The following is a 13,339-nucleotide window of genomic DNA, read 5'->3' on the forward strand; positions in this document are numbered from 1 at the left end:
GTATGAGCTGATCAGTTTTGATGAGTGGCTCAAAGGTGTGTGTGACAGGCCAAAGACAGCCAGCAAGTTGCTCTCAGTACAACTAAAGACACAGCCCAAAGTAAGAAATCGCAAGTCCAGTTGTTACCCGGGGTTCTTTCAACCCAAAGCTCTTGGTAACTTTTACTCTGTGCGAGGTGGTGTCAGGAAATAAATCAGGGGAGACACGGCTGGCCGACCGACAGATGGCGGCACAAACAGGACATCTGTCTCAGTGTGAGCTTCCTGTCGTACCCCTGAGGATCCTTTGTAAATTCTGTGGAGCCTGATTCAGGACAAGTATTTTATCTTCTGAATAAACAGACTGGCGAGCCTAAACCCCATACTAATTAATATTATTAATTATTATCAACATTATTAATTAATTAATTAAAATAAACAAAAATTAAATTGATAAATTAAATTATTAATAGTACACCCTAAATCAGGCTACATGCTGCTGACAGATAGTGAACTTCTGGTTCCAGATCAGAGGTGTAGTTGATCGGTCAGTTTGTAACTCTGGTGTTTGTAACTCTACAGTTCTACTATAGAGGCTGTTTAACATTCGCCTTGAGAGCTAATGGATTGGAGGCTATTTCATCACCTCATGTGATATGAGTACCTCATACTGCTTCTTTCCAAATGCAGAAGAAAACTATTTCTTGAATCTTTTCTACCTTTTCTCCATCGTTAACAAGTTTCCTTTCTGTCACAGAGTCACCGGGGCGATGCTCTGAAACTACCCTGTATGAAGTTAACCAGGACTCTGGGGGAGCCTCCTCTCTCTGAGCATACTATCTCCAGGGCAAGAAGCTTACACAGCTTTGACCTTCCTGGGTCTGACCTCAGCACATTCAGCATCCCCTTCCACACCTGGCGCTTCCTGCAGAGAGTCCACCCGGGCGGGGTCCTGGGGGAGCCAGAGGGTCCTGCCCCCCAACCCCGCAGTCAGACGGGACTCTCAGCCAGCCAGTAAAACAGAAGGTTTATTAGGCGACAGGAACACAGCGTAGAACAGAGCTTGCTATCACAGAAATCAGTGACTTTCAGTGAAGTCCATCTTGGGGGGTCCTGGGCCAGATGGCCTGGATTCCCCCTCTTACAGTCCCCCAAGCAGACAGCCCAGCTTCCAACGACCCAACCTCAGAGACCCCCATAGCTCCTCCTCCTCTTTGTCCTGGTTTCTTGGCAAAAGTGTCACCTGGTTGCATCCCCATCCTGGATCTCAGGTTACATACGTTCAAACAGCTGGGCAGCCTCAACTGCCCTGAGGGCCGCAGCAAAATCACACTCCCAGTTCCCACCACCTAAGTATTCACGCAACACATAGGGAAACTAAGGTACACACAGTATTCGTATAGGATCGTAAGACTCACATGCAACATAATAAGATGAATAAAACCCCACTTTGTCAAATCTCTCCCCACTCTGAGACTGAACTGAGCAGGGCCACTTTAGCCAGCGGCCTGGGGAAGTTCCAGACCCCCTCTCCAGGCAACGCATCGGGTATAATGCTGGCACCCCCCTTAACACAGACCACCTTCATGTTATAATCCTGAAGCTGGAGACTCCACCTCAGGAGCTTGGCATGGGCCCCTTTCATCTGGTATAACCACGTCCGGGGTGAGTGCTCGGTGTCCACAGTGAAGCACCACCCAAATAGATCCGGCTTCAGCTTTTTAAGGGCCCGCACCATGGCCTGGCGTTCCTTCTCGATGGCCACTCCTAGAGAAGCAGCTTCCTGCTCACATTCACGATGGGGTGTGTCATGATTATAGGGGAAACGGTAGCAACCTTTTTGTACGCAGTAGTATAAAATCCTTCCTGGGCAGCTGTACTGGATTGCCTTACCTGTAAGGGGTTAAACAGTTCAGATAATCTAGTTGGTGTTAGGGGGCTTATTCCTTCACCCACTCACTTCCCTGGTCCTTCTCGCATGAACAGAGAGCAACAATACCTGAAGTCCAAAGGTGCAAACAATTCGATGTTTATTGGGGTGAACTTCCAGCAAGCATGATTCCAGTTTCCTTCCTTAGTGTCCCCCTTCCCAGCTCTGACACCACAGAGCCTTACACCTGTGTCCCTGTTCCCATTCCTGTCCTTAGGCAAACATGATTCCAACTTCCTTACTCCCATTCCCTGTTCCCATTTCCCCCCCACACTTCCGGATTGACTGCAGACTATATAGTAAAACTTGAGTTCTGTTTAGCTATACCTTAACCAATCATTTTACTGAAATTTAACTAACCAATCCGAACATATTGTAAGGATTATGTAACCAATTATATCCCACCACCTTAATGAGTTTACACCCAACAAAATTAATTATACAGCAGACAGAAACAATCCCAGAACCAGGCAGAGATTATACAGACAAACAATAGCAAAGTAGGAACTATAATGACAAAACTATACAGAAGTGAGGATTTCACATCCCAGCTATCGATAAGTGAGTTCTTGCCAGACAGGATGCTATCAGACTACATCTTTTACATTTTCTAGGCACTTCCCTTTCTCTGGAGGCGATAGGCGTTATCAGGACAGGACTGTATCCTAACAGCCCCATAGCACCTTCTTTCAATGTGACTAGTTTGGAATGTGAGGAGGTGACCGGTCGCTTCCCAGCTTATGGCTGCTTCTGCTGCAAGGCCTTAGCCTAAACACAGGGCCTCAGACTGTCACCCTCAGAGAAGGACCTTACACTGGCAGACAGTGATTTTGATTCTTTCTTTTATACCTCTAGAACTAGCCAACTGATAAGAATGCACTTAGAGTATAGAATATAGGCCTGAATATCTATATCCTAACAGTTGGCACCTGACCAGAAGGACCAATGAGGAAAGAAGACACTTTCAAATCTAGGGGGGAAGGATTTGGGGTTTTTTTTGGTGACTATAGCTGGACTTCTGGTAACGGTGACCATAAAATAATTAAATTTAACATCCTTGTGGTGGGGAAACAGCACAGCAGCCCAACAATGTAGCAATTAATTTCAGAAAGGGGAACTACACAAAAACGAGGAGGGTAGTTAAACAGAAATTAAAAGGTCCAGCTCCAAAAGTAAAATCCCTGCAAGCTTCATAGACACCATAATAGAGGCTCAATTTAAATGTATACCCCAAACTAAAAAACATAGTGAGAGAGCCAAAAACCTGCCACAGTGGCTAAACAACGAAGTAAAAGAAGCAGAGCGAGGCAAAAAGGCATCCTTTAAAAAGTGGACTTTAAATCCTAGTGAAGAAAATAGAAAGGAGCACAAACTTTGGCAAGTGAAGTGTAAAAACACAAGTAGGAAGGCCAAAAAAGAATTGGAAGAACAGCTCAAAAAGTAATAGCAATTTTTTTAAGTACATCGGAAGCAGGAAGCCGGGTAAACAACCCATGGGGCCACTGGACAATTGAGGTGCTAAAGGAGCACTGAAGGGTGATAAGGCCACTGCGGAGAAACTAAATGAATTCTTTGCATCGATCTTTATGGCTGAGGATATGAGGGAGATTCCCAAACCTGAGCCATTCTTTTTAGGTGACAAATCTGCGGAACTGTCCCAGATTGAAGTGTCATTAGAGAAGGTTTGGGAACAAATTGATAAACTAAACAGTAATAAGTCACCAGGACCCGATGGGATTCACCCAAGAGATCTGAAGGAACTCAAATGTGAAATTGCAGAACTACTGACTGTGGTCTGTAACCGATCATTTAAATCAGCTACTGAAGGATAACTAATAAGATACCTATTTTTAAAAAGGGCTCCAGAGGTGATCCCGGCAATTACAGGGCAGTAAGCCTGACTTCAGTATTGGGCAAACTGGTTGGAACTATGGTAAAGAAGAAAATTGTCAGACACAGAGATGAACATAATTTGTTGGAGAAGACTCAACATGGTTTTTGCAAAGGGAAATCATGCCTCACCAATCTACAAGAATTCTCTGAGGGGGTCAACGAGCATGTGGATGAGGGAGATCCAGTGGATATAGTGTACTTAGATTTTCAGGAAGCTTATGACAAGGTCCCTCACCAACGGCTCTTAAGCAAAGTAAGCAGTCACGGGATAAAAGGGAAGGTCATCTCATGGACTGGTAACTGGTTAAAAGATAGGAAACAAAGGATAGGTATAAATGGTCAGTTTTCAGAATGGAGAGAGGTAAATAGTGGTGTCCCCCAGGGGTCTGTACTGGAGCCAGTCCTATTCAATATATTCATAAATGATCTGGAAAAAGGGGAAACAGTGAGGTGGCAAAATTTGCAGATGATACAAAACTACTCAAGATAGTTAAGTCCCAGGCAGACTGCAAAGAGTTACAAAAGGATCTCTCAAAACTGGGTGACTGGACAACAAAATGGCAGATGAAATTTAATGTTGATAAATGCAAATTAACGAATATTGGAAAACATAATCCCAACTATACATATAAAATGATGAGGAGTCTTGTGAGGAGGTACTTTAAAAACTATCAAATTTATTAGAGCATAAGCTTTCTGGTCTTTCAGGTGCCACAAGACTCCTCGTTGTTTTTGCTGAAATGGACTAACATGGCTACCCCTCTGAAACATATTAAATGATGGGATCTGAATTAGCTGTTACCACTCAAGAAAGAGATCTTGGAGACACTGTGGATAGTTCTCTGAAAATATCCACTCAGGGTGCACTGGGAGTCAAAAATCAAACAGAATGTTGGGAATCACCAGGAAAGGGAGAGATAATATGACAGAAAATATCATATTGCCTCTATATAAGTCCAGGGTACGCCCACATCTAGAATACTGTGCACAGATGTGGTTGCCCCATCTCAAAAAGATATTGTAATTGGAAAAGATTCAGAAAAGAACAACAAAAATGATTAAATTTAGTGATGATTTTTCATTGGCTATCTCCCAGTACCAAAAGGAAAGGGGAGGGTCGATGGAAACCAGACCCCTGAGACTGACAGGCCCCGGGGCAATGGGAGGTGGGGCTGGAGCTAGGAGCTGGAGCTCGGGGCTGGGACCGGGAGGCTGGAGTTGGGCCTGGAGCTGGGGCTGGAGGTCGAGCTGGGGCTGTCTGGAGCCGGCTGCAGTGAGCAGCTGGGGAGAGCAAGGGGGACGTGGGCAGAGAGCCCGCACAGGGAGACACCCTCAGACCAAGAGGCCTTGCAGCCCAGACTGGGAGGGGGATCGTAACCCCCACGGGCATACTTCTAACAGCCAGGGCAGGGCTGTGCATTTCAGCTGTCTCTCTCTCACCCAGTAATCACGCATTTCTTAGCGCTGTTACTCCCCCATGTCCCCACCTGGCCCCTTTCTGGTTTGTTACACGGTAACTGTGGCTTGTCTTGATTTGATTTCTAAGCTCCTTTGGGCTGTTTCTTCTTCTGTGTTTGCAAAGGGTCCAGCACAAAGGACCATGAACTGCAGCGGGGCCTCTGGAGGCTACCACAGTTCAGATAATAATAAATTGTAAACACAATAATCCAGACAAATCAGGACCTAGCCCCTCCCCCCCTTTACCTTTAGCTACAGACGAAGGTCAAACCGTGCTTGCGAGCTACTGAGTGTTTGTAACTTGAATACAGGTGGACATGGGGCCCCTGTTGGGCTCGGACAGGAGAATTCGGTCAGTCTCGTTCCAGGGCTTAAACACCCAGATGCTCCGCACCAGAGAAATACCCCTGATTAGCCAGAAGAGCAGGCAGAGAGTGCAGCTGTGGGAAGCCAAGCACCCTCCAGCAGGGCAGTTCTGGAAAGTCTGACTCAGCCTGGAACATTAGATTTCAATCCCACCTGGGAGACACTGGGAGGAAATGAACCAAGAGGGAGAGAACAAATCCAATGCAAACACTAATCCAGTCTCTAGCCTGCCTGTAGGGTCCCCCTTGTTCCAGGCTAGGTGTGTGGGGAGGGCGGGGCCTCTGTCCCCAGGACAGGCCCACGGCTGCCCTCTATTCACAGGAACAATCTGTGGTGTTGCGTTTACTAAATCTGCTCCCCTGAAGCGACCCAGTGACTGTGATGCATTGGCAGGTTTCTGAGTGGGAGCGGAAGTGGAGTCCCGGAGTTCACACCTCACAGGAGTGGGGAGCTCACAAACCCCAGCTAGTTCTGAAAACCTCAGACTCACCTTGGGAAGATGGTGAAGGCTCCCTCTTCCAGACTTTCCTCTGCATCCCACCCAACACACAGGCCCTGTCAGAGCTGGAGTCCATTTCCCTCTTGGCATGACAGAAAGACTGTGATTACGGCAGGGAAGTCCAGACTCCTGGGTTCTGTGTGTCATCCTGGCATTCAGTCTCTGTGTGACATTGGCCAATTCATATTTTACCGTGCCTCAGTTTACCTATCTGTGTAATGGGGATCTGTTCATAGTGACTTTCCTTTGCTAGGTGTTTTGAAGATCCTTCAATGGAGGCGTTCATTTTTCTATTCAGTCATCTTTGTCTAGTTCTGTCTGTCTAGTAAATCCTGGGCATTTACAGGGTATCTGACCCTATGGAGATCTTGACATTATCCCTAGTTTTCTTCCTAATTGACTATAATTTTTAAATATACACAAATGCACAGGGCAGCCAATTCCTCTGTCACTCGGTGCAGAGCCCAAGAGTTCTCATCTCCCTTTGGGTAGGTCCCTTAATTACTGTTTATTCCTAAAGCTGAATAAATAGTACAGAAGCGCAGACAGGCCTGTCTCCAGCCTGTTTACATCCAGATGCTGTTTCTCCAGTAGACACTGAGCAAACTCCACTGGGATTGCACAGAGCTATATTATAAATGCGGCACACCCATGTCAGTTCTTGGCATGGGATGTTGCTGGAGATGCTGGGGTGAGAGAGGTGTGGGACACAACTGCCAGAGGGAGATTCCCAGGGAAGTGGCTTCCATCTCAGGATTCACAGGTACCATCTCTTGCGGAGGAGCTCACCTGCTCAACAAACCCAGTGCAACATGGGCATGATGGGACAGAGAATGGGACTGGGGTCCTTTCTGCTCAGCACAGCCAGTAAACATCCCAGGGCCCTTGCCACAGGGGATGGGTTTGCTCCAGTATTACTGGCTGAAATGTCCTTCTTTTCTGTGCAACCCCTGCCCACTCCAACTGATGGCCTCCAGCCTCAAGGTGGCTGCATTTGAGTGGCACAGGGGATCCTTCAGGATGAAAGGTGTTAGTAGGTGGACAAGACAAGGCCAAATTCTGAGTCTGTCGCCCGTGATTTGCTTAGGTCCCACTGAGGCAAAACTCCCCTTGGAGTGAGAACTGAGCAAAGACCTCAGGAGCCAGCTGTGTGATAATGCACAGAGCCTGTCACGTCCTCCTCTTGCATTTCAGTGCTCTGACTGCTAACGGGGGGTGGGGGTGGGAGGGAAGGGGGCCGTTACCTGACTTTTATCTGCTGGAAAGTAAGGAGGTGTTAGGGCTGAGGAACAATTCTAAGAATTTTTCAACATGGCCAAGGCATAGAATCATAGAATATCAGGGTTGGAAGGGACCCCAGAAGGTCATCTAGTCCAACCCCCTGCTCGAAGCAGGACCAATTCCCAGTTAAATCAACCCAGCCAGGGCTTTGTCAAGCCTGACCTTAAAAACCTCTAAGGAAGGAGATTCTACCACCTCCCTAGGTAACGCATTCCAGTGTTTCACCACCCTCTTAGTGAAAAAGTTTTTCCTAATATCCAATCTAAACCTCCCCCACTGCAACTTGAGACCATTACTCCTCTTTCTGTCATCTGCTACCATTGAGAACATTCTAGAGCCATCCTCTTTGGACCCCCCTTTCAGGTAGTTGAAAGCAGCTATCAAATCCCCCCTCATTCTTCTCTTCTGCAGGCTAAACAATCCCAGCTCCCTCAGCCTCTCCTCATAAGTCATGTGTTCCAGTCCCCTAATCATTTTTGTTGCCCTTCGCTGGACTCTCTCCAATTTATCCACATCCTTCTTGAAGTGTGGGGCCCAAAACTGGACACAGTACTCCAGATGAGGCCTCACCAATGTCGAATAGAGGGGAACGATCACATCCCTCGATCTGCTCGCTATGCCCCTTCTTATACATCCCAAAATGCCATTGGCCTTCTTGGCAACAAGGGCACACTGCTGACTCATAGCCAGCTTCTCATCCACTGTCACCCCTAGGTCCTTTTCCGCAGAACTGCTGACTAGCCATTCGGTCCCTAGTCTGTAGCTGTGCATTGGGTTCTTCCGTCCTAAGTGCAGGACCCTGCACTTATCCTTATTGAACCTCATCAGATTTCTTTTGGCCCAATCCTCCAATTTGTCTAGGTCCTTCTGTATCCTATCCCTCCCCTCCAGCGTATCTACCACTCCTCCCAGTTTAGTATCATCCGCAAATTTGCTGAGAGTGCAATCCACACCATCCTCCAGATCATTTATGAAGATATTGAACAAAACCGGCCCCAGGACCGACCCCTGGGGCACTCCACTTGATACCGGCTGCCAACTAGACATGGAGCCATTGATCACTACCCGTTGATCCCGACAATCTAGCCAGCTTTCTACGCACCTTATAGTGCATAGAATCATAGCATCATAGGACTGGAAGGAACCTCGAAATGTCAGCCAGGCAGGAGGGGAGTGCGTAGAAGGCACAGAATCACAGCCGTATAGGACCAGAGGAAGTTGAGAGGTCATCTAGTCAGTCCCCTGCACTCATGAGAGGACATTATCCAGACTGTCCCTGACAGGTGTTTGTCTAACCTGCTCTTAAAAATCTCCAAGATTTCACAACCTCCCTGGGCAATTTATTCCAGTGCTTAACCACCCGGACAGTTTTTCCTAATGTCCAACCTAAACCTCCCTTGCTGCAATTTAAGCCCATTGCTTCTCATCCTGTCCTCAGAGGTTAAGAAAAACAATTCTTCTCCCTCCTGCTTGTAACAACCTTTTATGTACTTGAAAACTGTGATCATGTCCCCATTCAGACCTCTCTTTTCCAGACTACACAAACCCAGTTTTTTCAATCTTCCCTCATAGGTCATGTTTTTAAACCTTTAATAATTTTTGTTGCTCTTCCCTGGACTTTCTCCAATTTGTCCACATCTGTCCTGAAATGTGGTGCCCAGAACTGGACACAAGATTCCAGTTGTGGCCTAAGCAGCACTGCATCCTATGCCTCTGTTAATGAAACACAAAACTGCATTTGCTTTTTTGCAATACAAAAAAATCCACACCCCAGAGAGATGTCGCTGTATCAACCTTAACCTGGTGTAGACAGCATGAGGTTGACAGAATCCATCGACCTAGCTACCACCTCTCGGGGAGGTGGATTACCTATGCTGATGGGAGAACCCCTGCTGTCAGTGTAAGTAGTGTCTACACTGAAGTGCTACGGCAGCTCTGCAGACATGAGGAGTTGGAGAATCCACCACTTCCCTTTGCAGTTTGTGCCAAAGGTTGACCAGCATCACTACTAAACCTTTGCCCCTTATTTCCAACCGGAATTTGTCTGGCTTCAACTTCCAGCTATTGGGTCTTGCTCTGCCTTTCTCCGCTAGATTACAGAGCCTGTTATTACTCACGGTTTTCTCCTTGTGAAAGTCTCCTCTTGATCATCTTTTTGATAACATCAGTACATAAGAATGGCTCTTTAAGTCTCTCTCTGTCAGGCATTTTGTCCAGTCTCCAATCATTTTGTGGCTCTTTTCCACACCCTTTCCAATTTTTCTACATCCTTTTTAAAATGTGGACCCCAGAACTGGATTCAGTCGGTTTCACCAGTGCCATGTGCAGAAGTAAAATCCTCCCCCTGCTCCAACTTACCACTTCCCTGCTTATGCATCCAAGGATCGAATCAGCCCTTTTGGCCACATCATTTCAGTGGGAGCTCACGATGAGTTGAGTATCCACAATAACCCCTAAATCCTTTCGTGGGTACCTACGTTCCATGATACAGTGCTCTAGTCTGTAGGTTGGGTCTGCATTTGCCTGTTCAGAGGGGATAACTTTGCATTTGATTATATTAAAACATTTTGTTTGCATGGGCCTAGCTCACCAAATGCTCCAGATCAATCTGAATGCCAGCCTTCACCTCCTCATTGTAACCACTCCGCCAGTCTTTTGGTAGTCCACAAATTTTATCTGCAGTGATTTTCTATTTCCTTCCGCATCATTGATGAAAATACTGAATAGCATCAGACCTAGAACTGATCCCTGCCGAACCCCACTAGAAACACTCCCATTCGCTGACAATGGCCCATTGACAACTGCTTTCAGACATCGATCAGTTAGCCAGTTTTTAGTCCATTTTACCTATGCCCTACTCATATTGAATAGTGTTCTTTTATTATCTGAATGTTTTCCCTACTAAATCAAACGCCTTAGAGAAATCAGAGTCTATTACAACTGCACGGTTCTCAGTGTTTATTTAACAAGACCTCTTTCCATAAATCATATTGTTGACTGGCATTAATTATATTCCTAGACCTTTTTTGAACAAATTCCAGACCAGCTTTTCCAGTGTTTCCTAACCTTGTCATATCATTTTTTTAAACTTTCCCTTTTTTTTAAATATTTTATTTTTAACACAGAACTGTCCTGTATTTGCCTTTTTTTTTGTCTTTGTTGCTGCCTGATTGCCTACTTCTACTTCTGAATGAGGTGTGTGATTGATCCGTCGATTCATGACTCTGGTGTTTGTAACTACAAGGTTCTACTGTCGAGGCTGTTTAACATCCTCCTTGGCAGCTAATGGACTGTAGACTATTCCATCACCTCATGTGATAGGAGTACCTCAACATGCTTCTTTCCAAATGCTGAAGAAAAATATTTCATCAACACATCTACCTTTTCTACAACATTAACAAGTTTCCTTCCTCCCTCTAGGAACTGGCACAAACCTTTTCTAGGATTTCTTTTGTTCTTAATATACTTAAATTACCTCCTTTTTGTGATCCTTAGGCCTGCCAAGCATGGATTTACCTGATGTCTTTTATGTCCCTTATCAATGTTCAAAACTTCCACTTTGTATTACTTGATAGCTATATTCCCTTTCCCCATTTGTGATATACTGCTATTTCCTCCCTAATTGCTGCCTTCACTTTGCCACTGAACTGGGCTTTGAGCCAAAATCATCCACATTCTTGACTGTGGAATTGTGGCTTTTTAGCTATCTAATAATGAATAACTCCCAATTTTAATTCCCATTTTCCTGTCTAAATTTTTCCCCCAATCAGTTTTGCTGATAATTTGCCTCTGCTTAGGGGAATTAGCTCGCTTGAATCACTAAGTGTCTATAGATATTACTGGTTAGCAGCTGTTCTCTGTTTCTCCATTTGAATGTAATCAGTTGCATTCTTTTATTTGTTCTCCTCCATCTTATGCTCCCTTCTTTCTCTCTTCTCTAAACTAAACAGTCCCAGATGTGTAGGAATTATTGATGCGTGAAGCACCATAAAAATAGAATTGGCCTTAGTAAGGTCAGTTGTTCATAATTCATTTATCTGAATAATGAAAATGTCATTTTTCAGTTTCTGAAGAGCCACCAATCTGCTTCCCCCATGAGAACAGCCCCCAGTAGTGCATGTAGTCTTTCATATTAACATTCTCTCTCCACCGAGGCATTTGTCCTGCGACCATCACCCTGGACCCTGGGCACACACAGGAAGTCAGGGGAACATACGGTACATGCAGAAGACACTGTTTTGCCTCAGAGTTGAACACCTTCTCCATTACTCCATGTCAGATTCCAACAAAACCGATTTCACCAACCCCTCCACCTTCATCCTGCTGGGTATTCCTGGGCTGGAAGCAGCCCATGCCTGGATCTCCATCCCCTTCTGCACCATTTACGTCATAGCTGTCTTGGGGAACTTCACCATCCTGTTCATCGTGAAGAGGGAGCCGAGCCTCCATGGGCCCATGTTCTATTTCCTCTGCATGCTGGCTGTCACCGGACTGGTCATGTCCACGTCCACCATGCCCAAAATGCTGAGCATCTTCTGGTTCAATTCCAGGGAGATCAGTTTCAGTGTCTGCCTCACCCAGATGTACTTCGTTCACTCCTTCTCAACGATGGAGTCTGGAATCCTTGTGGCCATGGCTTTGGATCGCTATGTGGCCATCTGCCATCCCCTGAGACATTCCACCATCCTGACAAACACTGTGGTGGCTAAGATTGGCCTGGCCGTGCTGCTGCGTGGTTGCATACTCATACTGCCCTATCCCTTCATGGCCAGACAGTGGCCATATTGCAGAACCAACATTGTCCCCCACACGTACTGTGAGCACATAGCCGTGGTGAAACTGGCCTGCACTGACATCCATGTCAGTAGTTACTATGGCCTCTCTATGGCATTCTTGTTGACAGGTCTGGATGTGTTTTTTATCACCTTGTCCTATACCCAGATCCTCAGGGCCATCTTCAGCCTCTCCAGAAAGGACGCCCGACTCAAGACTTTTGGGACCTGTGGCTCCCACCTCTGTGTCATCTTAGCCTCTTACATCCCAGCTCTCTTCTCCTTCCTCACGCACCGGTTTGGCCACAATGTGCCCCTGTATTTCCACATTCTCATGGCCAATATGTACGTTCTGGTGCCCCCCATTCTAAACCCCATCATTTACGGGGTGAGGACCAAACAGATCCGGGACAGGGTTCTAAGGCTCTTTACTCATAAAGTAACCTAAAGTTTTCTCCTGGTGCTCTGGCTCTTTTGGTCTTTATTGCTGCCACCACTAAGCGTCTAACAGATATATAACTGGGAAAGAGCCCATTTGGAAACATCTTTCCCCCCCAATATCCTCCTCAAACCCTACACCCCCTTCCCTGGGGAAGGCTTGATAAAAATCCTCAGCAATTTGCATAGGTGAACACAGACCCAAACCCTTGGATCTTAAGAACAATAAAAAAGCAATCGGTTCTTTTAAATTAAATTTTAAGAATTTTAATAGAAGAAAAAGTAAAAGAATCACCTCTGTAAAATCAGGATGGTAAATACCTTACAGGGTAATTAGATTAAAAACATAGAGAATCCCTCTAGGCAAAACCTTAAGTTACAAAAAGACACACAGACAGGAATATCCATTCCATTCAGCACAGCTTATTTTCTCAGCCATTTAAACAAACAGAATCTAACACATACCTAGCTAGATTACTTACTAAGTTCTAAGACTCCACTCCTGTTCTGTCCCCGGCAAAAGCATCACACAGACAGACCCTTTGTTTCTCCCCCCCACTCCAGCTTTGAAAGTATCTTGTCTACTCATTGGTCATTTTGGTCAGGTGCCAACGAGGTTATCCTAGCTTCGTGTTTACCCTTCCCTTTATATTTATGACGGGGATATAGTGCCCCATGCTAATTTAATAATGCCAGCAATGCCCCTCTGCCATGTACATTGGC

The 13,339-nt window shown here is 45.8% G+C and overlaps 1 protein-coding gene across 2 annotated transcripts; it reads left to right on the forward strand.

Moving 5' to 3' along the window:
- Nucleotides 1–3,900: 3,900 nt before the first annotated feature.
- On the forward strand, nucleotides 3,901–12,626 carry LOC140911843 (olfactory receptor 52R1-like). 2 transcript variants are annotated; one of them, XM_073345929.2, is made up of 2 exons: nucleotides 3,901–3,931; nucleotides 11,710–12,626. In XM_073345929.2, exons 1-2 carry the CDS (start codon nucleotides 3,901–3,903, stop codon nucleotides 12,624–12,626), a joined length of 948 nt encoding a protein of 315 aa, XP_073202030.2. The 2 variants fall into 2 exon arrangements, with proteins under 2 accessions (XP_073202030.2, XP_073201930.2); XM_073345829.2 differs by lacking the exon at nucleotides 3,901–3,931 and having other exon boundaries at nucleotides 11,628–12,626.
- Nucleotides 12,627–13,339: the final 713 nt, after the last annotated feature.

This window comes from Lepidochelys kempii, chromosome 1 (genome assembly GCF_965140285.1).
Source record: "Lepidochelys kempii isolate rLepKem1 chromosome 1, rLepKem1.hap1, whole genome shotgun sequence".
Classification (NCBI taxonomy): Eukaryota; Metazoa; Chordata; order Testudines; family Cheloniidae; genus Lepidochelys; species Lepidochelys kempii.